This window comes from Lipotes vexillifer, unplaced genomic scaffold, assembly GCF_000442215.2.
Source record: "Lipotes vexillifer unplaced genomic scaffold, Lipotes_vexillifer_v1.1 scaffold913, whole genome shotgun sequence".
Taxonomy (NCBI): domain Eukaryota; kingdom Metazoa; phylum Chordata; class Mammalia; order Artiodactyla; family Lipotidae; genus Lipotes; species Lipotes vexillifer.
In genome coordinates, this window is record NW_006798474.1 from 328,562 (window position 1) to 355,627 (window position 27,066).

General features: G+C 38.7%; 1 protein-coding gene across 2 annotated transcripts in view; it reads left to right on the top strand.

The window, feature by feature from the left end:
* The window catches only part of LPL (lipoprotein lipase), a 30,774-nt gene extending 6,449 nt beyond the window's left edge, over nucleotides 1-24,325 (top strand). Inside the window, exons 2-10 of one of the 2 annotated variants that reach the window (XM_007470576.1) lie at nucleotides 805-965; nucleotides 5,270-5,449; nucleotides 6,752-6,863; nucleotides 7,634-7,867; nucleotides 9,066-9,308; nucleotides 11,260-11,380; nucleotides 12,107-12,289; nucleotides 20,087-20,191; nucleotides 22,348-22,771. In XM_007470576.1, coding sequence (XP_007470638.1) covers nucleotides 805-965; nucleotides 5,270-5,449; nucleotides 6,752-6,863; nucleotides 7,634-7,867; nucleotides 9,066-9,308; nucleotides 11,260-11,380; nucleotides 12,107-12,289; nucleotides 20,087-20,191; nucleotide 22,348 — 1,340 coding nt within the window. In that variant the 3' untranslated portion in view covers nucleotides 22,349-22,771. Of the gene's footprint in view, nucleotides 1-795; nucleotides 966-5,269; nucleotides 5,450-6,751; nucleotides 6,864-7,633; nucleotides 7,868-9,065; nucleotides 9,309-11,259; nucleotides 11,381-12,106; nucleotides 12,290-20,086; nucleotides 20,192-22,347 lie in introns of both variants that reach the window. The other variant, XM_007470575.1, reaches the window with a different exon arrangement.
* The last annotated feature ends 2,741 nt before the right edge of the window (nucleotides 24,326-27,066 follow it).

Below are 27,066 nucleotides of genomic sequence, written 5' to 3' on the forward strand. Positions count from 1 at the left end.
AAAAAAAAAAAAAAAAAAAAAAAGAAATACTGGGGGGAAGAATTAACCATAACTCACACATAGCACAGATATTTCTGAACAATCCGCTAAAGGATTTTTAAAAACATTTTAAAGTGATGCATCTTGCCATGCTGGTGGGAATGCTTCCATACAAAAACTTCCCCATGCTTCCAACTTTTCTTCTTGCTAAAATTAAAAAAAATAATGCTAGTGAAAAGGAAACAACCTTGTTTGAAGGAAACAACCTTCCTTCAAACAAACCTTATTGTATCATATTTTGCAGGAAGACAATCTTTTGATGTAATCAGAGATTTAAAGAGGGTGAACTACACAACACAAGCGCCCTGAGCCAGTGTTCTGTAGAACTACAACCAAGAGACCTGGGCTCTGGTCCCTACTCTCTCTCCCACTATTGGCAGCATAACCTCGGCTAACTCACTTAAATTCATATTTTGAAAGAAGACTAATTAAGGAATTCCCAAATAGAAGTTCTCTTACTTGAAACTGTATACACCACACACACACACCCCTTGACTGAAAAAGAGCTGAAGAAAAGGATGGAAGACACAGGAGAGGTCAATATTACTTAACTCAGTCATTTTAAGGCTGTCTCTGTCGACTTTGAGCACTGGCTGGAGGATCAGTCATTCTCTTTCAATCCACATTCAGTTTTTTTTTTTTTAACTTTAGAAACAAAAATAGCATTGGTGGTGTTTGCTTGTGAATCTAAAACATATCAGTCCAGCAAGTAAAACAACCCTCTAATTAACCTCTTATCCAATTTTTCCTTTTCAGGAATTACAGGAGGAAAAGATTTTATAGACATCGAAAGTAAATTTGCTCTCAGGACCCCTGAAGACACAGCTGAGGACACTTGCCACCTTATTCCTGGAGTGACAGAATCTGTGTCTAACTGTCACTTTAACCACAGCAGCAAAACCTTTATGGTGCTCCACGGCTGGACGGTAAGAAAGGCTCCTTAGGAAGGAGCTGAGTGGCATGAACCAAGCATTCTGATTGGCTTGCCCCAGTTGTTGGGAGCCCAGTGATGGGAACCCAGTGATGGCTTTGCTTTAAACTTGAGTAAAGACAACTCTGGCTCGGGGTGGGGACTGAGGAATCTAAAGCCAAAGGTTCATGGGTACTTCCTCTGGACAGTGCCGGCCTTCATTTTACCACAGTACCTAGCTGTGACCTTGAACCGGCCATTCCCCTGGGCTTTTGCTCAAGTACAGAGAAGAATATAGGTTACCATTTAGAGGAGACAATGGAAAACTGGCATGATCCTGATTCATCCAGCACATCGCCAAAGTCCTTTCCTAAGGAAGATAACCTGTAAGGGGGAGGAGAGGGCTGGAGTGGAGGGAGGACGTGCTGGTTCTCGTTCTGCTTTGCCATTCTCCAGCTCTGTGATGTGGATCCAGATACCTCTCATCCCTGGGCCTCAGTTTACTAATCTGTAAAACAATGAGATTAGACTAGACGTCCCTCCACTTTCAACATTATCCAGTTGTAAACTTTTGGGAGCTTTACTTGAGATGAAAGAGGGCTAGCCAGGGAACTGTCAGCGACATGATAAGAATATGAATAAATATGCTAATTAGTCACTTTATATGGTATAGTTCTTACTTAACTACTTTAGCTTGTTTTCAATATTTTCATTCCTTAGTGAGCAGATTTTACTGTTTATTAAAAACAACTTATATAAAATTGATGGTTAAAGAGACATTATCTTTCCATTGTGTCAGAGCTTGTGAATAAGGTAATAGACACTAAATTCTAATGAGATGAATTAGCTAATGATTGATACTTCCAGTCCTGATTTCTTTTCCTACATAAGTGCCTTTGTTATTGACAGTGTAGGACAATTGCTATAACTTTTTATTTTTTTTTATTTTTTTTTGTGGTACGCGGGCCTCTCACTGTTGTGGCCTCTCCCGTTGCGGAGCACAGGCTCCGGACGCGCAGGCTCAGCGGCCACGGCTCACGGGCCCAGCCGCTCCGCGGCATGTGGGATCTTCCCGGACCGGGACATGAACCCGTGTCCCCTGCATCGGCAGGCGGACTCTCAACCACTGCACCACCAGGGAAGCCCTGCTATAACTTTTATAGAGATGAAGGCAACTAGTAACAGAATTCACAGGGATGTTTATTTTAATAAAATACATCTATTTACTAGCGGTAACACAGTAAATTACATATCTTATGATAAAATTACATATTCAAATTCCTAACATAGATCTTTTTATATTTTAAGAGGTTTAAATAGGAAAACATAATCTTTGGTGATTCTAGAGACATTTTAGTTGTATGTAGTCTTGGCTGTTAATACTTTTCAAAAAAGTTTAAGCTTAATAAACATTTATATGACAGAAATAAGTTGAATATCTCAGGCATCTCAATTTTATCCCTGAGAGAATTTTATAATTTAATAATATTTGAAAAACATTTCCTTCTCACATTAAGATGACACGACTCACCTAGTATCAGTAGATAGCACCAATTTCTATCATTAGCCCTACTGCCCAATAAGCCTACTTATATTCTTCACATCATATGTTCTGATTTTTTTGAGTGCCTGGGCTCAGAGGCTGAGCCACTGGCTGTGGGACTGTTTCATCATGCAGAGCTGGTCGGTATGTGCTATAACTCATCCAGCCCTGCTGGATAACCAATCTCAGCCATTTCAGTCAACTCCCTGGCTGGTTCAGTGGGACCACCTGGGGCAGGTGGCAAGGAGAGCTTCAAGTTCACCTGTATGCCTAAGAATCAAAGCCTTTAAAAATTGGTACTGATTTAAGGAAGCACAGAAGAAAAAATTAGGAAATAATACCTTTTCAGAATTGAAGAAGGTGGGTCCTTTTTTTCCACCCCTTTGTTGGGGTTACTTATAGCAGTGTCTTATGTTAAATTAAAAAAAGAAAGAATTAGATTGGTTGTTAAGCAGTTACTAAAAGTATTCACTGTAGGAGTATGTTGGGTTCCTTGCCCTTTGACAGATTACCTAATTTAGAAACACTGATAGTACAGAAAAACTTAAAACAGGGGCTGAGAGCAAATGAGATTTTCCTGCCGTGTCTGAGGTAAGCTGCTCAGCGACTCAAGGGCGTAGGACTAGGGAAAGTGAGGAGGTTCTGCAGCTTTGTTCTGCAGCTTTGACGAACCTGAAAGAATGCTTAGCATGCAGTGTGCACAGGACACATGCCAGAAGGCAGTCAGACACAGCTGTCCTGGAGCTTGGCCACCTGCTTGTGTTTAAGTCCAGGGTTCTCATTGTGGTGTTGGATATCCTCACCCCTGGCTGAGAGGAGTGATTAACATTGCATTCTGAAGAAATGACATCATCCTCTCTCAAAAGGCAACTGCAAAGGGTGGCCATCCTTCAACCTCTAAGAGAGGAGAAAGGGAGGCAAGACCAATTCCTTAGGGGTTTTTGCTGGGTGGGCATTCCAGCTGGTTCCTCCAAAGACCCAGGCTGTACCCAGGCTTGAAGCAGCCTCACTGAGACATGTTCAAAGAAGACTTAAACATGTTCCTAATGGGCTCACATCACCTATGTGCCTTTTCTTTTTTGTTTTCTCCTCATGCTGGAAATAGATTATAGAGCTGGCATTTTATCACTGCAAGTAGATTGGGAACCAAAATGGTCACAAGAGGAAATTTTGGAGGTGGAGAGTAACTTCCGGATCATCTGATTCTGACCGCTTTGTTTTATAGGTAGCCTAGTAAGGTTAATACAGTGCCTGTGTTCATAGAAGTAATCAGTGGAAGAGCTGGGATTGGAACCAAGATCTCCTGAGTCCCAGGCTTGCTTTTTTCTTCCACAGAGCACAACAATTTGGTTAAAAATTGTGCAGTTAGTGTCAGGAGTGAAGAGAGAGCTCATGTTTTAATGTTTTAGCCTAGAAAATAGACTAAACAAAATGGAAGCATAGATTTAAAAGAACCCACCATCTAAGATCAAAGTTTTAAATGAAGTCCCTTGGTTTGGGAATTCAAGAGTCTTATTTTTGTCTATTGGCATTACTCTAAGAAGAATATAGGTTTTACAAGCTTCCCCTTAAAAGCTTCCTTAAACATGGATTTCAGAATCTTTTCCTGTTGAGTACAGAGTTGAGTAACCTTTACTGTGGCTACAGTATGATCTGCTCTCAGGTAATATTAGGAGTGGATAGATTTGCGGATTTAAAGTAGGTTGTTGCTGTGTACAGGCTCCTGGCAGGATGGCATGGAATTTTATCATCTGCAGTTTTTTAATGTGTTTCGATTATTTTAAAGTAAGCATCTTTGCAAAGATGTCCAATGTCTCTTCTTTTTTTTTTTTTTTTCTGTACGCGGGCCTCTCACTGCTGTGGCCTCTCCCGTTGTGGAGCACAGGCTCCGGACGCGCAGGCTCAGCGGCCATGGCTCACGGGCCCAGCCGCTCCGCGGCATGTGGAATCTTCCCGGACCGGGGCATGAACCCGCGTCCCCTGCATCGGCAGGCGGACTCTCAACCACTGCGCCACCAGGGAAGCCCCAATGTCTCTTCTTTGACAGCATGTCTTTTGACTTTGAATTTGGGGGCTTTTATCAACAAGAAGCAAAGAATTACAGTTGGCAGTCTGCTTATCTCCAAAACAGGACCAATCTAATAATTTGGGAAATGCAATTATTAAGCCTCATTAACTTGCACTGTGATAATCAAGAATTTGAGAGAATTGTGAAAAAGTCTGAACTGAAACTAATCATTTTCTATGTATTAAGAGATTGCTAAACAAAGTTACCTTCTGTTGGAATAGATTAGTATGTTTAAAACTATTTCTTTCATTATCACATCAAATGTTGTATGTAAATGACCCTTTATAAGAATAAAGGGCATTCACATCTCCCAATTAACTTATTAGCCTAATTGAAATTATTTAAACTAAATTTCTTTTAAAATCGTCTGTAATTCTGCTGCAAATTTTTAACTTATTCCGATTGATCTTTCCTTTTAAAACTATAAATTATTGAAGTTTTACTGAATTTATAAAATATGCTTTTAAAATTGAAACTTCAGTCTGCCATTCCTGAGCTCAACACAGTCCTTCTTTGGGGTACACAAATTTGCCTCAGAAGGGTCAGGCAGAAGACTCTGAATACTCTTGTGGTTTGAGTTTTGTGTCTGAGCCAATGGGCTTCCTGTGGGTTTGTTTCTTTTTTTCATTTAATGTAGGTGTATTGGGCTGACATATCTATAACAAGTTGTAGGTGGATATTTTAAGAATGCTGGTATCATCCTCTTCAGGTGACAGGAATGTATGAGAGTTGGGTGCCAAAACTCGTGGCTGCCCTGTACAAGAGGGAACCAGACTCGAATGTTATCGTGGTGGACTGGCTATCACGGGCCCAGCAGCATTATCCTGTGTCTGCGGGGTACACCAAACTGGTGGGACAGGATGTGGCCAAGTTTATCAACTGGATGGCGGTAAGACTGGGGGAAGGAGGCTTGTATGTCCAAAACAGATCTCTTGGCTACAGCTGAATTAATGACTGGTTGTTGCTCTTTTTCACTTAGATATAGATATTTTCTGGGTCAACTCATATCTTCAGAATAAGCCTGGACATTATTTTCCAACTAAAAGCATCATTATGATAAGAATGATAAAGCTATAAAGCCCATAAAGCATAGTCCTGCCCTGCCCTGTCCTTTGATATTTTCATGGTGAATGGATTTGCTGAGACCAAGACCTAAGTGGGCAGGAGGGACAAAAGCTTGTTATTTCAGGGCAGAGGGAAGATGTCATGTTCAGCCAAATCCTTCCCTCCCAGTTTGCTGGCACATGGAAATTTTATCCAGGGTTTGACCTGTTAGAATACCAATCTCTTTGACAAAAATATTAATAGTACTTATTCCTTAGTGTGGATTAAGGATCCAGATTTTTGTTGAGGGTTAGGGGAGTGATGGAGATGAACTAGGGAAAAATGGCAGGAAAAGTCTATAGGATATGAGGTGCTGAGAGTCAGGAGTTTTACTCCCTCTGACTCTCTGAGGCCATTCTCTGAAAATTACCTTTGGAAAGTATCTCGGGGTTGAAAGGAAGCTAATACTCTCACAGGACCAAATTATTTAAGTCAGATGCTTGGAGGTAAAAATTAAGCTGTTTATTGGCTGCTCATTAAAAGATAAAAGTTCTTTTCTTGACTCTTGCTAACCAGGAGAGTGAATTTGGACAAATCAGATCACCTTCCTGGACCTCAGATTTCTCATCTGTTGAATGAGGAGACTGGACTCAATGTGTCTGTGGTCCCTTCCCCTGTAATATTTTCTGATTTTAAGTCATTGCCTGGCTAACCTTAAAGAATAAAGTGATGCAGGGTATTTAGAGTAGAGAATAATGAGTTAAATATATATTTGTGTATGTATGCATCTATTCACTATATATACAAATATCTATATATAAATATACACATATACATATATTTTCAGATGTATGGAAATTCATGTTTCCATACATTTCTATTTCAGATGTATGGGAAAACTTTCTAATTTAAATATCTTATTAAGGAAAGAGAAAATCTCAATACTATAGTATATGTTCCTCTCATCTGTAACAATAAATTAAAATAAGTAGAATTAATTTTCAGTATTGCCTATATTTTCAAAACAATATATTTTATTTATTTATTTATTTGGCGGGAATACTATTAAACTTTTATTTCTTTTATCAGTGATATTTTGCAAAGAACTGTAAAATATCAAATACCTTTTCCTTTTCTTCTTCCAAAGGATGAATTTAATTATCCTCTGGACAATGTGCATCTCTTGGGATACAGCCTTGGAGCCCATGTTGCTGGCATTGCAGGAAGTCTGACCAACAAGAAGGTCAACAGAATTACCGGTAAGAAAGCAATGCCATTTTTCTTATAACAAAAGACTTGAGATGCCTATCATTTTCTGAAAGAGAATCAGACTGTTTGTCAAACAACCATATGTGAGTGGTAGTATTCTGGGTACACCTGGCCATTTGGTTATCCCATGGGAGGGCTCTTTTTCTGGAGTAAGATAAAATACAGACGCTTGCTCTCATGAGCTTACCGTCTAATGGCAGTAGAAGAGAAATGGTGCAGAGTTAAGCACAGAGAGCCCAGTGGTGTCTCTGAGAAACCCATTTCCCTCCTCCCTCTGCTCTGTGCTTTGATAGTTTATTGCACACACATATGTCACCTCTCACATCAATACTGGGAAAAATGAAAAAGGACCAACACCAGAGGCCATTTGGAAAAAGGAGTCTTGTCATCTGGGCCAATAGCAATTGGTTGTTTGGCCTGTGTAGAGAGGAAGAAAGAGCCCAGCACTATTTAAACGCCTTCTAACCAGGTTCAGAAATAATTTATTGATACAAAGGGAATCAAGTCAGACTGAGTGAAAATTGTTATTTAATGGCTAGTTTGAGAAACTCAAATTTTATTTGAGAAGGAGTTAAGCTGCTTTTATGAATCTCAGTAATTTAAAAATCCAGTCACTATAGAATAGGAGGTGCTAATAAGAATCTATGTGGCTGCCATTTACATTCAAATGATGAGCAATGGAATGATAAGGTGATACAGGAGGAGACTAAAACTAATGGGAATTTAAAAACCTCTGAAGACTTTTTGTTTTCCCACTAAGGCCTAGATCCAGCTGGACCTAACTTTGAGTATGCAGAAGCCCCAGGTCGCCTTTCTCCGGATGATGCGGATTTTGTAGATGTCTTACACACATTCACCAGAGGGTCACCTGGCCGAAGTATTGGAATCCAGAAACCAGTAGGGCATGTTGACATTTATCCTAATGGAGGCACTTTCCAACCAGGATGTAACATTGCAGAAGCTATCCGTGTGATTGCAGAGAGAGGTCTTGGAGGTAAATATAATTTAGAAGTTAATTAAATGTAAGTTTTCACCATAACTCTTACTGACCAAGTGTCCTACCCATTCTCTACAAGTACGTAGTTTGAATACACACATTTAGCAAAGATATGTTTTTGAAGAAGTCTGTCACATTTAGCATGACCACCTCAGAGCCTCAGTACTTCCTGTGGTCAGACAGACATTTCATCTTATATTGTAAACTACACTTATATTGTAAACTACTGCACTTGCAGTAATAAAAGGAAAAAAAAAATGGTGAGATTTAGACCAAAGAACTGCACTGCCTTTGAAAGTGTTATCTGGCCACATGCTAAACTTTGAATACAGCTGCAAAACAAGTAGAGTTATTTTGATTTTACTAAAAGTAAAGGACATGTTAATTAGTCCAAATTTCTTTTGTCAGCCTTTTAAAGAGATGTACAAATCAGAAACAAATCACCATTCCCTAAGAATAAATATTCCAAATTTTTAAGGAGAAAATACAATTTAATATTAGTTTTTAATATTTACTTTAATAATCATGTTAGCTGTGTTAATTTTATGATTTGTTTGAAGGGAGCTTTGCATACCTTGTGGACAATGGGACCTACCTGTAGTCAATATGCTCAGGTGTTTTGGGCATATATTATAGAATTTACAGCATAATGTTACTAACTTCAATTGTTATAAAGCTTATGGTAATAGCTGCACGTTTATGACATTGCTGATTATTTCTATAATTCATTTAATGTAAAAATCATTAGCAGTGACACAACCCTCAATTATACATAGTATCAATATCTATGATAACATACTATTAATTTAACAATTATGCCTGCCCTTTATGATGTGGTTTCTAGAGTTATATTTCTAGAAGCATTTAGAAGTATTATATGCTTTCAATATAAGAGAAAGTTGTGATAAACTGGGGGAAATCAACTTCTATCTTGGATGTCTCTTATTATAGCTTATAAACATACTCACAAATGGAGACAGCAAAAACATCAAAAGTTCCCTATAAATTTGCAACTTTGGCACTCTTGGGGGTAGGTGAGAAGCTGCCGCCAAAAGTACCTCCTTGAATAGGACCTACAATCAAGGGGGTCATTTTATTCTAACACCACACCTCAACTATTTTAGACATGCAAGACGAAACACTCATTGTGGACTGTCACAGAGTTGAAATGTTCTTTGTGTCTCTTTTTTCCCAGATGTGGACCAGCTAGTGAAGTGCTCCCATGAGCGTTCCATTCATCTCTTCATTGACTCTCTGTTGAATGAAGAAAATCCAAGTAAGGCCTACCGGTGCAATTCCAGGGAAGCCTTTGAAAAAGGGCTCTGCCTGAGTTGCAGAAAGAACCGTTGCAACAACTTGGGCTATGAGGTCAATAAAATTAGAGCCAAAAGAAGCAGCAAAATGTACCTGAAGACTCGTTCTCAGATGCCCTACAAAGGTAGGCTGGAGACTGTTGTAAATAGGAAAATGGATTTGATCCTATTTTTCTTATCATGCTTGTTGCATCACATGTACTGATTCTGTCCATTGCAACAGAGATGATAAAACGATGTTGCTAAACTCCGATCCCTCACTTATGTTTCTGTTGGTAGAGAAGGAGTTGTACTAATCCATTTTACTGAAGCTCCTAATTCCCATTGCCAGTAAGGCCCAGGGCACAACTGCACTGCTCTATGCAGCAGCCCTGCTTGCCACCATCCTTTGTACTTGTGACCATTAGCATGGACCACTGCATTAGCACCAGGCTCCAAGTTAATCTGAAACCATTCATCCAGGATCAGCAAACTATGGCCCATGGGCCAAATCCAACCCACCACCTGCTTTTGTAAATAAAGTTTTATTAGAATATAGCCACACTAATTCATTTCTGTACTGACTGAGGCTGCTTTCATGCCTCCACAGCAGAACTGAGTAGTTGGGACAGAGACTATTTGGTCCCACAAAGCCTGAATTATTTACTATCTGGCCCTTTATAGAAAAAGTTTGCAAACTCCTAAAGTCTGCTTTCAGTGAAGGCAAGAACCACCTGTATTTGAAAATATAACTATTCCTGGGAGGGAAGTCTACACCAGACTTTCTAAGATATTCCCATTTTGTCATGAATTTGTTCACAGTTGAATTTCAAACTTGGCAGCTTGTTCAGAGCAAGACCTGCAGAAATTGAAGGGAGACAGGAAGAGGAGATAATCAGATAAATCTAGCAAGAGGGATTAATGTCAGAAAGGCTAGTTTATGTGGAGTCCAGGTGGAAGTATGAGGGAAGAGATGGCATTGAAGAACAGTTTCCCAGGGTAAAATATATCTGATAGAGAGACCCATTTTTAAGGTGGTTTGTTAGAATCTAGAGGTGCATTTTGTGGTCCAGAGGTTTGGAGCATCTATAATTCAAGGAAACATTTTAAGCAATGAGGGAATCCTTAGTTTCCTTGACTTTTCAGAGTAGGGAAGTGTGTGTCAGGTATAGAGCAGACCATAATCTTCTGAAGAATTGGGCAGGGCTCACTCATCCCCAGCATCCTGCCTCAGTGTTCTCCAGGGACACTTCGGCAGTCAGACTTCCCTTGCTCTGGTCTGTGCCGATGCCTGCAAGGGCTCCATTTAACCCAAACTCTTTCTCTTCATCCTTTACAGCTGTGTTGCAAGCCTGCTGCCTTTCCTATCCCTTAACCTCTCCTGCATCCCATCTACTCAGGGTTTTTAGTAGAGATGGGGAGAGTAGGAGGAGGTGTGGAAGTTTAAGTACCTGCTTCTGGAGGTTCTCTCTAATACAGAACACTTTAGGAACTGGCTGTCTTTACAGCCTCACTGGTGATTTAATGAAATAATGTTATTGTGAGCCTATTATTTACTGACTGTGTGCTAGACAGTGGAGAAAAGAAGGTACACGTGACCTTCTGAACTGAAGGAACCTACATACAGGGTAAGGAGGTCAGACATACCCAAGAAACATGAAGAAACACGGTCACATACAGTGACAGTAAAAAATACCAAATATGCTTGTTCCAGATGCTAAGGGACCATACAGCCAAGGAAAGGTGGAGTTCATAGTGAAAGCTTCATGGGAATTTTGGCCTCTTGGTTTGATCTTCCTAGTACCCCATCAAAGTTGACTACTTTCTGGGTTGGCTTTAGCAATTCAGATACACCTGGATTCTTCCTATCCACTACAACCAATGCAAGGGAGTAGAATTCAAATTCTGAATTTTCTAGTAGTGAGCACTGTACAGACATGAAGAAATCTTTCCAAGCCACACATAATTATAGTCATGTATGAGCACTTCCTGTTGATCATTAGTAAGATACTGTCTGTCGTTCAGAATTGCCTGCTTATTTGGGCTGTAGTGTTCCATAAAGACTGATCAGAGGTTGTTCTGCTTTTCTCTCTACAGTCTTCCATTACCAAGTAAAGATACATTTTTCTGGGACTGAGAATGATACACACACCAACCAGGCCTTCGAGATCTCTCTGTACGGCACTGTGGCCGAGAGTGAGAACATCCCTTTCACCCTGTGAGTAGCCACAGAACAGGACCTCCAGCATGTGGGTTTATCATGGCACTGCTACCTGCTCTAATCATTGGTCTGAGGAACAGAAGAGGCATAGGACACCTAGAAAAACACATATTTAACAGAAAAATTTTTAAAGAGCTATATGGCAAGAGATGTTCATTGCAGTGGTACATATAGTAGCATAAATTAGAAGTAAAGCAAGTGTCCAAAACTGAGGCAATGGCTAAGTGAATTGTGGTTTAACAAATCAAGAAAATCAATCTAGCCTCTAAAAACTGTAATTATAGAAAACTAGGTAAAACATGGCAAAAAGTGAAAGATAAAATATGAAGTGAACAAAGAAAGAATACAGAATTGTATTATGTACACTATGACTGTAACAAAGGACATGTTCATATATCAATACAAATTGAAAGGGAATATATGAAAATGAAAATAATATCTCTAAATGGTGGACTTATGAACTTTTTTCTCTTAAGAATTATATTACATAGTTCATATTGTTAGGATAAAAGTTGGAATACATTAAAGGTACACATTAGTGTAGATATCGTTTAAAATACACTAAATACCATTGACATGCATCTTGCGTATTTTGTTGGACATTTTTTGCATTTGAAAAATATTCCCCGAACAGTAAAGCTATTTATATCTTAGGAGGAAGAAAAAGGAAAAAAAAAAATCCTGCTTTCCAGAACTAACCAAATATGTTGATTTTTTATTCAGGCCTGAAGTTTCCACAAATAAAACATACTCCTTTCTAATTTACACTGAGGTGGATATTGGAGAATTGCTAATGTTGAAACTCAAATGGATCAGCGATTCATACTTCAGCTGGTCCAACTGGTGGAGCAGCCCCGGCTTTGCTATTGAGAAGATCAGAGTAAAGGCAGGAGAGACTCAAAAAAAGTAATTAATTTATTTTTCTCCATTCATTTTTTTTTTAATGGTTATTTTGCCTTAATCTCTAGCCTACAAAGGTAGCTCACATGTTTTTTTCTTCTTTTTTCCTTTAACATCTTTATTGGAGTATAATTGCTTTACAATGTTGTGTTAGTTTCTTCTGTATAACTAAGTGAATCAGCTATATGCATACTATATCCCCATATCCCCTCCCTCTTGTGTCTCCCTCCCACCCTCCTTATCCTACCCCTCTAGGTGGTCGCAAAGCACCAAGCTGATCTCCCTGTGCTATGCTGATCTCCTTGTGCTATGCGGCTGCTTCCCACTAGCTATTTTACATTTGGTAGTATATATATGTTAATGTTATTCTCTCACTTTCTCCCAATTTACCGTTCCCCCTGTGCATGTCCTCAAGTCCATTCTCTACGTCTGTGTATTTATGCCTGTCCTGCCCCTAGGTTCTTCAGAACCATTTTTTTTCTTTTTTTTTAGATTCCATATATATGTGCTAGCATATGGTATTTGTTTTTCTCTTTCTGACATACTTCACTCTGTATGACAGACTCTAGGTCCATTCACTTCACTACAAATAACTCAATTTCGCTTCCTTTTATGGCTAATATTCCATTGTATATATGTACCACATCTTCTTTATCCATTCATCTGTCAATGGACACTTAGATTGCTTTCATGACCTGGCTATTGTAAATAGTGTGGCAATGAACATTGTGGTACATGACTCTTTTTGAATTACGGTTTTCGCAGGGTATATTCCCAGTAGTGGGACTGCTGGGTCATATAATACTTCTAGTTTTAGTTTTTTAAGGAAACTCCGTACTGTTCTCCATAATGGCTGTATCAACTTACATTCTCACCAACAGTGCAAGAGGGTTTCCTTTTCTCCACACCCTCTCCAGCATTTACTGTTTGTAGACTTTTTGATGATGGCCATTCTGACTGGTGTGAGGTGAACCTCACTGTAGTTTTGATTTGCATTTCTCTAATGATTAGTGATGCTGAGCATCTTTTCATGTGTTTGTTGGCAATCTGTATAACTTCTTTGGAGAAATGTCTATTTAGGTCCCCTGCCCACTTTTGGCTTGGGTTGTGTGTTTTTTTGATATTGAGCTGCATGAGCTGCTTATACATTTTGGAGATTAATCCTTTGTCAGTTGCTTCCTGTGCAAATATCTCCCATTCTGAGGGTTGTCTTTTGGTCTTCTTTATGGTTTCCTTTGCTGTGCAAAAGCTTTGAAGTTTCATTAGGTCCCAATTGTTTATTTTTGTTTTTATTTCCATTTCTTTAGGAGGTGGGTCCAAAAGGATCTTGCTGTGATTTATGTCATAGAGTGTTCTGCCTATGTTTTCCTCTAAGAGTTCTATAGTGTGTGGCCTTACATTTAGGTCTCTAATCCATTTTGAGTTTATTTTGGTGTATGGTGTTAGGGATTGTTCTAATTTCATACTTTTACATGTACCTGTCCAGTTTTCCCAGCACCACTTATTGAAGAAGTAGTCTTTCCTCCATTGTATACTCTTGCCTTCTTTATCAAAGATAAGATGACCATTTGTGCATGGGTTTATCTCTGGGCTTTCTATCCTGTTCCATTGATCTATATTTCTGTTTTTGTGCCAGTACCATAATGTCTTGATTACTATAGCTTTGTAGTATAGTCTGAAGTCAGGGAGCCTGATTCCTCCAGCTCCGTTTTTCTTTCTCAAGATAGCTTTGGCTATTCAGGGTCTTTTGTGTTTCCATACAAATTGTAAAATTTCTTGTTCTAGTTCTGTGAAAAATGCCATTGGCAATTTGATAGGCATTGAATTGAATCTGTATATTGCTTTGGGTAGTATAGTCATTTTCATAATGTTGATTCTTCCAATCCAAGAACATGGTATATCTCTCCATCTGTTTGTATCATCTTTAATTTCTTTCATCAGTGTCTTATAGTTTTCTGCAGACAGGTCTTTTGTCTCCTTAGGCAGGGTTATTCCTAGGTATTTTATTCTTTTTGTTGCAGTGGTAAATGGGAGTGTTTCCTTAATTTCTCTTTCAGATTTTTCATCATTAGTGTATAGGAATGCAAGAGATTTCTGTGCATTAATTTTGTATCCTGCTACTCTACCAAATTCATTGATTACCTCTAGTAGTACTCTGGTAGCATCTTTAGAATTCTCTATGCATAGTATCATGTCATCTGCAAACAGTGACAGTTTCACCTCTTCTTTTCTGATTTAGATTCCTTTTATTTCTTTTTCTTCTCTGATTGCTGTGGCTAAAACTTCCAAAACTAGGTTGAATAATAGTGGTGAGAGTGGGCAACCTTGTCTTGTTCCTGATCTTAGAGGAGATGGTTTCATTTTTTCACCATTGAGAATGATGTTGGCTGTGGTTTGTCATATATGGCCTTTATTATGTTGAGGTAAGTTCCCTGTAAGCCTACTTTCTGGAGGGTTTTTATCATAAATGAGTGTTGAATTTTGTCAAAAGCTTTTTCTGCATCTATTGAGTTGATCATATGGTTTTTATTCTTCAGTTTGTTAATATGGTGTATCACATTGATTGATATGCATGTATTGAAGAATCTTTGCATTCCTGGGAAAAATCCCAGTTGATCATGGTGTTTGATCCTTTTAATGTGCTATTGGATTTTGTTTGTTAGTATTTTGTTGAGGATTTTTGCATCTATATTGATCAGAGATATTGGCCTGTAGTTTTCTTTCTTTGTGACATCTTTGTGTGGTTTTGGTATCAGGGCGATGGTGGCCTCGTAGGATGAGTTTGGGAGTCTTCCTCCCTCAGCTATATTTTGGAAGAATTTGAGAAGGATAGGTGTTAGCTCTTCTCTAAATGTTTGATAGAATTCACCTTTGAAGCCATCTGGTCCTGGGGTTTTGATTGTTGGCAGATTTTTTATCACAGTTTCAATTTCAGTGCTTGTGATTGGTCTGTTTATATTTTCTATTTCTTCCTGGTCCAGTCTCGGTAGGTTGTGCTTTTCTAAGAAATTTTCAATTTCTTTCTGGTTGTCCATTTTATTGGCATATCGTTGCTTGTAGTAATCTCTCATGAGCCTTTGTATTTCTGCAGTGTCAGTTGTTACTTCTCCCTTTTCATTTCTAATTCTGTTGGTTTGAGTCTTCTCCCTTTTTTTCTTCATAAGTCTGGCTAATGGTTTAACAATTTTGTTTATATTCTCAAAGAACCGGCTTTTAGTTTTATTGATCTTTGCTAGTGTTTCCTTCGTTTCTTTTTCATGTATTTCTTATCTGATCTTTATGATTTCTTTCCTTCTGCTAACGTTGGGGTTTTTTTGTTCTTCTTTCTCTAATTGCTTTAGGTATAAGTTTAGGTTGCTTATTTGAGATGTTTCTTGTCTCTTGAGGTAGGATTGTATTGCTATAAACTTCCCTCTTAGAACTGCTTTTGCTGCATCCCATTGGTTTTGGGTCGTCTTGTTTTCATTCTCATTTGTTTCTAGGTATTTTTTAATTTCCTCTTTGATTTCTTCAGTGATCTCTTGGTTATTTAGTAGCATATTGTTTAGCCTCCATGTGTTTGTAATTTTTAGTTTTTTTCCTGTAATTGATATCTAATCTCATAGCGTTGTGGTCAGAAAAGATACCTGATATGGTTTCAATTTTCTTAAATTTACCAAGGCTTGATTTTTGACCCCAAATGTGGTCTATCTTGGAGAATGTTCCATGAGCACTTGAGAAGAAAGTGTATTCTGTTGTTTTTGGATGGAATGTCCTATATATATCAATTAAGAATATCTTGCTTAATGTGTCATTTAAATCTTGTGTTTCCTTATTTATTTTCATTTTGGATGATCTGCCCATTGATGAAAGTGGGGTTTTAAAAGTCCCCTACTATTATTGTGTTACTGTTGATTTCTCCTTTCATGGTTTTTAGCATTTGCCTTATGTATTAAGGTGCTCCTATGTTGGGTGCATAAATGTTTATAATTGTTATATCTTCTTCTTGGATTAATCCCTTGATCATTATGTACTGTACTTCTTTGTCTCTTGTAGTAGTGTTTGTTATAAAGTCTATTTTGTCTGATATGAGAATTGCTACTCCAGCTTTCTTTTGATTTCCATTTGCATGGAATATCTTTTTCCATCCTTTCACTTTCAGTCTGTATGTGTCCCTAGGTCTGAAGTGGGTGTTTTGTAAACAGCATGTATACAGGTTTTGTTTTTGTATCCATTCAGTCAATCTTTGTCTTTTAGTGGTAACATTTAATCCATTTACGTGTAAGGTAATTATCGATATGTATGTTCCTATTACCATTTTCTTAATTGTTTTGGGTTTGTTTTGTAGGTCTTTTCCTTCTCTTCTGTTTCCTGCCTAGAGAAGTTCCTTTAGCATTTGTCATATAGCTGGTTTGGTGGTGCTGAATTCTCTTAACTTGTGCTTGTCTGTAAAGGTTTTAATTTCTCCGTCAAATCTGAATGATATCTTTGCTGGGTAGAGTAATCTTGGCTGTAGGTTTTTCCCTTTCATCACTTTAAATATGTCCTGCCACTCCCTTCCGGCTTACAGAGCTTCTGCTGAAAAATCAGCTCTTAACCTTATATGGATTGCCTTTTATGTTAACACTAACCCTTGCTGCTTTTAATATTTTTTCTTTGTATTTAATTTTTGATGGTTTCATTAATATGTGTCTTGGTGTGTTTCTCTTTGGGTTTATTCTGTATGGTACTCTCTGTGCTTCCTGGACTTGATTGACTATTTCCTTTCCCATGTTAAGGAAGTTTTCAAGTATAATCTCTTCAAATATTTTCTCAGCCCCTTTCTTTTTCTCTTCTTCTTCTGGGACCTCTATAATTCAAATGTTGGTGCATTTAATGTTGTCCCAGAGGTCTCTGAGACTGTCCTCAATTTTTTTCATTGTCTTTTCTTTATTCTGCTCTCTGGCAGTTATTTCCACCATTTTATCTTCCAGCTCACTTATCCATTCTTCTGCCTCAGTTATTCTGCTTTTGATTCCTTCTAGAGTATTTTTAGTTTCAGTAATTGTGTGGTTCATCGCTCTTTGCTCTTTAGTTCTTCTAGATCCTTGTTAAATGTTTCTTGTATTTTTTCCATTCTGTTTCCAAGATTTGGGATCATCTTTACTATCATTACTCTGAATTCTTTTTCAGGTAGATTGCCTATTTCATCTTCATTTATTTGGTCTTATAGGTTTTTACCTTGTTCCTTTGTCTGTAACATATTTTTTTGTCATTTCTTTTTTTTTTTCTCTCTTTTTGATGGGTGGTGCTCTATTCCTGTCTTACTGGTTGTTTGGCCTGAGACGTCCAACACTTGAGTTTGCAGGCAGTTGGATAGAGCCAGGTCTTGTTGCTGAGATGAGGACATCTGGGAGGCCTCACTCCAATCAATATTCCCTGGGGTCTGGGGCTCTCTGTTAGTCCAGCAGTTTGGACTCAGAGCTCCCACCATAGGAGCTCGGGCCTGACCTCCAGCCTGGGAACCAAGATCTCACAAGCTTTGTGGCATGGTTAAAAACAAAAAAAGAAATCAGAAAGAAAAGAAGGAGCAGTACCATATCAAAGGATAAAAACAAAATAAAATTAGAAAGATAAAAAATATATTAGGAAAAATAAAACTATAATTGAAACAACTGCAACAGGTAAAATAAAACCACACAGAAAAAAAAAAAAGCCTTGGCTATGGGGGTGGAATTTAGGCAGGGGGTGGAACTTAGGCAGGGGCAGGGTTTTGGGTAGGGCGGTACCTAGGCTGGTGGGGGACTGACACTTGAGTGTGGGGCGGTGACGTTCAAGCGTGAGGTGGGGCCTCTGCCTAGGACGTGCACAGAAGGGGAGAGGCAGCACGTTGGAAGGAGGGCCTCTGGAGTGTGGGGTTCTGGAGTTGGAGGTAAGGCCCTGAGTGAGCGTGTGTGGGTGGGGTTTAGGCTGAGCACGTTGGAGGGGGCCTCAGAGTGTAGAGGTAGGGCCCTGGTTGGGGGTGTAGGAGTGGGGCTCAGGTTCTGCGCGGCAGGAGGGAGGCTCCAAGGGCAGAGGATTAGGCCCGCAAGCCCAACAGGCTTCCCATTTTCTAAGTGAACAGGGAAAGCACTGGCTGCGTTCCCTTCCATTCCTTCACGTCCCACAACCATCATCTCCCCCAGGGTCTCCCCCACCCCACTGGACCCCTAACCGTGGGTGGGTCCGCTGGTATAGGAAATTCTCCCCTCCGCCAGCCGCCCCTCAGGGGTGCCGGAGGTCCAACCTTTGTTTTTGCTCCCCTTCTCACCCTCCCACTCCCTCAGGGCTAGCATGGCTGGAGGGGGCCTCGGTGGGTAGAGGATCAGGCCCAGGATCTCAGCAGGTTCCTCGGGGTCCAAGTGGGCAGAGGAAACCTGGCCATGCTCCCTTTTGATCCTCTGCCCCCCTGTGGTTCCCCAATTTCCCCCTTCCAGCGTGGGATCCCTTCCCCTCCCCCAGCCACCCCTCAGGGGCACCAGTCCCATCCCACCTCCATTCTCATCCCCCTTCACTCCCCCAATTCTCCGTGTCTTACCTGGTCGCTGGGGGTTCCTCCAGTCCCCTTACATGTCCATGGTCCACCACCGGTGCCTGGTAGGTGCCCGAGTTGTGAGGAGACACGAATTCTGCGTCCTCCTAGTATGCCATCTTGACTCCGCCCCTCTCCATTCATTTTCATTCACTCTAATGTTATTACCTAGAAATAGTATTTATGGAGCCTCCAATGTTCAGGTGAAACTTTAGTAAGCTTTGTCTTTAAAACTACATTACCTAGATAATTACACCTATCATTTTTTAGGAGTTTTATTTTATTGTCATACTAGGGAAGTAATGGTATCTCTGCATTTTATGGAAAGAAAACCTAAACTCTGAATTGCCACAGTCATTGAGTGAGAGTTGAGATTAGAAGTCAAGAATCTCAGCTTCTCATTTAGCACTGATTCTTGCAAGCACAAAACAGTTATGCAGAGAACCTCAGAGATGCCACTTGGACATTCAAAGATTAAAACTAACCTCTTCAAGAAGGACAAGATTCCAAGATAATCTCATCCTCTCTTCCCAACCCCACTCCACATAGATAAAATGAATTGCATAGAGAGCCACATAAGATTTAAAATTTTATACTAAATGTACAGGGATTTTGAAAACTGTAGTATACTATTATTGTAAATAAAATGACTCTTTAAATTAGGATTGATAAGGAATTCTCTGGTGGTCCAGTGGTTAGGGCTCAGTGCTTTCACTGTGGAGGGCCTGGGTTCAATCCCTGGCTGGGGAACTAAGATCCCCTAAGCCACGAGGCATGACCAATGAATGAATGAATGAATGAATGAATAAATAAGTGTTGGTAATGTATTTCTCTTTTGTCATTTTCTTTTATAACCAAAAGGGGGGAAAAGAGGTTGTGAATGGAGAGGCTATACAGAGTATTTGTTTTTCCAGCAGGGCCAGTTAAAGGCTAGTTTGTGAATTCCCTAATGCAGACACTAAGAAGTGGTAAAATTGATCTTGTATCATTTTTTGGTGAAAATATTGTGATTTTAAGCCTGTTCCAGGCTGTCTGTGTGCCTGTCTGTACTGATGAACTAGCTTTACTGCTGGACAGTGGGTTAAGCCCTCAGATAACCCTCTGATTTGGATGTGTTGCTGACCTGAATGGCCTGAGTATAAACAGGTAATTATTGGAAATATCAAAACAATCAGAACGATTATGTAGGATTCAAACAGCCCTGACTGAACCACTTATTTTTGAACATTTTTATTGTTCCAATATGGTGTGTTCACGTCCATTTTCTTCCACAGGGTGATCTTCTGTTCCAGGGAGAAAATGTCTCATCTGCAGAAAGGAAAGTCACCCGTGATATTTGTGAAATGCCATGACAAGTCTCTGAATAGAAAGTCTGGCTGGTGAGCATCATGGGCTAAGGCTGTCTGGGTATCTTGAACTTGCTCTCTGAGGGATGCTGCTTCATGCATTACCCTTCACCCCTGAACTAAAGGCTTGGACTGAGTCTTGTGATCAGAGCCTTTGGGTGGCCTTTCTCAGGCCTCCTGCATACACATTAGACCAGTGCATTTGCTTTTGGCAGTACTTCCTCTATTTTCTTTTTCTTTCTGTTCTTCCTGCCAGCTCTGACCTTCACCCCAGGTGCACTTTTTAGATTTTAGTTTACATCTTGAACTACCACAAAATCTTCACTTCTGCTTTTCCCTGTACTGACCCATTTACAGACCCTGTGTGCAGTGGATACAACACAAGTTAGTAGCCGTGATTGCGGCTGTGGGTGCAGCTCCTCCCAGGATGTACCCAGGGGAGCAAAACATCAGCTGCAGCCCGAGTCCTTCTTGATTCTCCAAGTGCCAGCAGATTCCAGGACAGAGAGCCAAAGGGGCAGCCACCAAGCATCCATCTCAAAACTCCCAAAGACGGAAAGCTAGTGGACTTAGAGTTTAGGATATGGTTCTCTTTTCCATCTCAAAACAACTGCCTGGCTCTTTTCTACCTGACCTTTAAGGCTAATCCACATGGCAGCTGTCAGCTGAATCATTCCAGAGTGTCAGTACTAAGTAGAGACTGAACATGTGACCTTCCCCATCCCCTTCTGAATTCCCAAAGTGTGCCACTTTCATTCTTCCACTCATTCCACTGTCAGAAGCCAAGTGCTGATGGCTTATAGGTATAAAGGGGGAAAGCTTAGATCATATCATATCATATCATAGAAGCCAGTGACATAAGAAACAATGGGAAAGGTTGGTCACAACATCATCTGGAAATAGAAAAGTCAATTGCTTTCGGTTTGTCTTCTCCCAGTTACATTTATAGACGAAAGTACAGAATAAGAATTTTCTAATCAAAACAAGCATATTAAAGACCCTAATGTGGAATATCTCTATTATTTTTAATTTCCATTTTATAAGATAGTTTGTCCATGGATAATTATGGATTTTGAACAGATTAGAGAAAATAGGCAAAAAGATAATAAAATCATTGTAACTATCACCCAGGGACAACCCCCAACTAGCATTTTAATTTATATCCTTTCAGACTTTCTCTATGCACATGTAATATTTATATATTTTTTATTTTTTTACATAATGGCATTATGACATATGTACTTTGAGTGACAAGATGAAGCCATCTGGATTGAAAACATTAATGTAAGAGCACACAAGATAAACTTGAAATAGAGAATAGTTACTGGTATTGAGCCAGGGAGAATAACTGAATATTTATCTAAGTGGAGACTTCTACTAAGATCTTCATTGCTTTGTTTTTCCTCATCACAAATCTGAGGCAATTTCTCACTTGCTTTAACTCTTTGAAAGGAACTCCTATATGAAGTTTTATACATTGCTTTTACGTTACCTATAAACATACACAAACACACCTCTGCATACATTCTCTCCAAATCATCCACAGCTCTAAATATATAATGTGAATTTAAAAACAAAACTCGAAAAATTAGGAAATAACTCCAGCTGTTTATAAAGTATTTCTGGTCATATTGGTCATATTATTTATATAAGTTATAAGACTTTACCTGAGATAGTTATGATACATTCCTCATCTGATTATAAGACTACTGGAACAACGTATATTTAGAGAGTTTTCTTTGTTTTATATCTGATCTTTATCTAGGAGGTAATTATGAATCAGACTAATAACCCTCTGCAGTTTGTTGCCTCTGTGACTAAACTAATCAATCAAATAAAAGCTTCTCTTTCTCTCACTTTCTGATATAACTCTTTAGAACTCTCAAGAAAAGAAAAAATAGGTATTTATTTAACAAGTTTTAGAAGTAAGCAATCTTCCTAAATTTTGAAATCATTTGGTTCAGTCTTCTGAAAATGATACTCCTTATCAGGACATGGCTAAGTATATATTAGAGTGTCTTTTATTCCTATGAGCCTGCCACTTCCTCTGATTCAGTTTATTCTCACAACCTTTGTTCTGAACTTCCAGGTGGCTACTTTTTCACCATGAAGGTAGTGGGAGGAGGGGAGAAGGGTTATAAAACACTAAACACGTTATAAATTGCCATTCTTCCTCTGTTTTCTCTCAGAAACTGGGAAAATCTACAGAAGAAAGAACAGCATATGAATTCTATGAAGAATGAAGTAACTTTTACAAAAGACGCCCAGTGCTTTGGGTGGTTAAAGGTGGACTTTCCTGAGTATTAATCCCAGCTCTATAGCCTTGTTAGTTATTTTAGGAGACGGTCTCAAATACTGAAAAGTAGCTAATTCAATTTGAGTAGTAGAGTAGCCAAATAGCACATCTTTCAACATTAAAAAATAGCAGATATGAAAAGCACTGCCTTCTGTCCTTTGAGAAAGAAATAAGAATTGTTTGGGCTCATGGTAAAATAATCAGACCTCTTCATATATTAAGTTTAGCCATAGTCTAAAATTGATTAGAACCTCGCATTTTAATTGGAATTCTGCATTTTCTAGACTGATAACCTTTTCAAAGTTTTCTCCAAGTCTAATTATAGAAAGTGATTTTTTGTGGCATTTTTTGTGACCCATTTACTTATCAGTCAAAATACCTACTTTCTTGGAATGATCCTCTTGCCATTGGGATGTAGCCAGGAGTTAACCAGGAACTAGTGACTTGGAGAGAGGAATGGAGAATAGAGTTGATAAAGCACTACAGCTTTAAATACTTCCTGCGGTTGGTTGCATCATAAATAAGTTACAAGTTAAAGGACATGTAATATTGAGATCAATTAAATCTTAATAGGCTTTACTGTTTATTGCTTAGTCTTTCCCCTTCCTTTTCTTGCTTTGTCTCAAGATTATATTTTAACAAATTTCCCTGGATAGGCGTTTAAAATGAGCCTGTAATCATCAGCTTACAAATAATTTTAACTACAGAGAAAGAAAATGAAACAATAATTTTATTATCAGATTTTCAAAATTATATTCATTGATTTGAAGTCCTTTAATATATGATGGTTACTATTTAATCTTAGGCTTATTTCAGCCATGCTTCAGACTTTGAGCATGTCTCTTTCTTCCCTAATTTCGATAAGAAAATATGTGTTCAAGGTCAAATTTTGCATCATGCAAACTCTTACAATTTTAGACAAAGATTGTTTTTACTAAGTAAAGAAATAGAAGAGTTACAGGATATATTCATAGGCAGTGCTTAAAACCATCATGGGCAGTTAAAAGGATCCTCCATTGTTATAATCACATGGAATATCATGAGAGTTGTTGTTGTTTTTAACAACTAGTCAAGAGTGAGTGAACAATTATTTATAAACTAGATCTCATATTTTCAGAATGCTTTTCTATATATTATTATAAAATGATAAAGAAGTCAAATATCTCAGAGGCTATTGCTGGGAATCCAAACTGTGAATGTGTGTGGGTGTCTGAACACATATTCACATATGAAGCCCCACATGTATGATTATTCCTCAGTGTGGCTTGGAAGGTAAATGATCAAGAGATGTATTGGAACATATTGGAGTAGAAATTGTTCCAGTGGTGCCAGAACTTAAGCCCTTCATCTGAGAAATATGGTTTTGCCTGTACAAAATAGGATGAATGTTGTGATTGACATCAGCCAGCTTGGAATGAATTCTCTCTAAAAATAAAATGTTGTGTGACATGTTGTTGGCATTACCCTTTATTGTTTATTCATTAATTCTCTGGATTTGGGTTTTGAGCAAGGGTGCATCAACTTCAGAAAATATGAATCAAATCATTGTATGCCCCTGGGAACTCTGGCTTCTACAGACTTCACTATATATATCAGCAATGCTTTGGTTTTAAATGTTATTTATTAGCTGTAAATATATGTGTGTATGTGTAAAGGGAGTTTGTACATATTGGAAAGGTCATTGTGGCTATCTGCATTTATAGCTGTTCGGTGCTAACTTTGTACATGTCTTTATCAGTGACAGTCTCACTGAGCAAACTTACTCTTATGAAGTAATACAATAAAATGGGCTTTAAAAAAACACAAAACTTACTTAACTATGTGAAGAAATGGAATCTGCTTTTAATAAAATTGATGAAATTTTATTACAATACTAAGTCATTACTTTGTATCATTTAAACCCCTCCAAAAAGAAATTTATTCTTAGGGCAGATTCATTAAGCAAATTTTTACTGAGTAATCCTATGTTTAGTAAAAAAATATAGCTTCTAAAAATTACCGTGCATATTATATTTTATTTTTTTATATTTACATGTGTACAAAGCCTTAGAGATCCTTTAAATTATAGAGAAAAATGATACAGAAATTTTCCTAAAAAAATACACAGGACTTTCCTTGCCTGCCAGATACTTTTTCACAAGTAAAATGTTAGATTAATATAAAAATATCTTTCACCATTTTCTGGAATAGTGTTTCTATTTCTGAGGTCTGATCATTAGCTACAAAGTCAGTGGCATTTGTGCAATAAAATGAATTATTTGGGATGAGAGGGTGCATTTTTTGACCTTTTCTTTGAATTGTCTTGATAATGAGAAAGAACAACATACAGGGTCTTCCCTTGTAGTCCAGTGGTTAAGACTTCAACTTCCAATGCAGGGAATGCAGGTTTGATCCCTGGTCAGGGAGCTAAGATCCCACATGCCTCACAGCCAAAAAACCAAAACATAAAACAGAAGCAATATTGTAAAAAAATTCAGTAAAGACGTCAAAAAGAAGGGGACTTCCCTGGTGGCTCAGTGCTTAAAAATCTGCCTGCCAATGCAGGGGACATCGGTTCGAACCCTGGTCTGGGAAAATCCCACATGCCGTGGAGCAACTAAGCCCATGCACCACAACTACTGAGCCTGCACTGTAGAGCCCACGAGCCACAACTACTGAGCCCTTGTACCTAGAGCCCTTGTTCCTCAACAAGAGAAGCCACCGCAGTAAGAAGCCCGCACACTGCACAAAAGAGTAGCCCCTGCTCGCTGCAACTAGAGAAAGCCCGTGTGCAGCAATGAAGACCCAACACAGCCAAAAATAAATAAATAAATAAATTAATTAATTAATTAAAAAGAAAAAGAACGTACAGCCCATCCATGTAACTAAGTAAGGATTGGTTCTTAGAACAATCAGTACTTCGTAGCACTCCTGCATCAATTTCTAGAGCAGGGATTGCCCTTCTGGGACTCAGAATAGCTTGCAATTAGTTTGACTTCCTGTCCCACACGTTCTTCATTTAAAGAGCTATGGATTGGGCTTCCCTGGTGGCGCAGTGGTTGAGAGTCCACCTGCCGATGCAGGGGACACGGGTTCGTGCCTCGGTCTGGGAGGATCCCACATGCCGGGGAGCGGCTGGGACCGTGAGTCATGGCCGTTGAGCCTGTGCATCCAGAGCCTGTGCTGTGCAATGGGAGAGGCCACAACAGTGAGAGGCTCGCTTACCGCAAAAAAAAAAAAAAAAAAAAAAAAAAATTGTTATGGATTATACATTTTGTTTTTCTAGTTAACTTAAACTAAAATAAGTATGGTTTTATAAAATCTGTAATGACCTCTTAAGAAATTTAGACAGTTAGTTACTAATGTTCTAGACACAGCCTCTGTTTTGTTCATTAGGGAAAGTCTTTTGGAACACAGAATTATTATATCTGAATGACACCATCCAATAAGGTATGCTTATCAGCTACTTCTGGGATAGCCCAAGCTTCTAACCTACCTTATTAGCATTCAAACTGTGCCCACTTAACTTCAGAAATGCAGTATCTGTACCTGATTGTTCTCATTTCCACTCTTTAAGTGTCAAATGATTAAGGAATACAATCAATAATATTGTAGTAACTTTGTATGAGAACAGATGATTACTAGACTTATCATAGTTATCATTTCATAATGAACTCTGGAGTTCAGCTGAGGGTTCCCCTTGAGTCTTTGGCTGAGTACTGGTCACTGTGTATATATGTGTGTGTGGGAGTGGAGATAATGAACCACCAAAGGTTCAGGAAAGAACCATCCAAAAGGAATAGAGAAAATAGTATCTATATAGTTCACACAGAAATAAAATAGTGCCTGTCTCCAATTTACAGACTAGAAAAACCTCATAATTAGTGAGTTATCAAGTAGAATACACAAAAGGGCTTTGCCTTGGTAGTTCAACAAAAATAGCAACAAAAATAGCTGGTCCTGTCAACACAGATTAAAAGCAAGACCCAAAGGCTAAAATTGTTTCTAAGAACCTGCAATCCAGAACAAGGCTAAAGAATATTTATAAGAATTTTAAGCATCCACCAAGGCAAAATTCACAAATGTACCTGATCAAAATTATCAAGAATGCAAAAGGCAGAAAAACATGACCCGTAACTAAAAAGAAAAAAAAAAAATCAACTAATCAAAACCAACCCAGATGATAGAATCTGTAGTTTAGGATATTAAAACAGTTATAGGGCTTCCCTGGTGGCACAGTGGTTGAGAGTCCACCTGCCGATGCAGGGAACACGGGTTCGTGCCCCTGTCTGGGAAGATCCCACATGCCATGGAGCGGCTGGGCCTGTGAGCCATGGCCACTGAGCCTGCATGTCCAGAGCCTGTGCTCCACAATGGGAGAGGCCACAACAGTGAGAGGCACGCATACTGCAAAAAAATTAAAAACAACAAAACAAACAAACAAACAAAACAGTTATAATGACTACATTTTATGTATTCAAAGAGCTACAGGTAAGATTGAGTATGTTAAGTATAGAAACATGGAAGCTTCTTTTAAATAATCAAACATCTAGGGATGAAAACTATAATGTTTGAGATGAAAAATAAACTGGATGGAATTAATGACAGCCTAAGCATTGCAGAAGAAAAGATT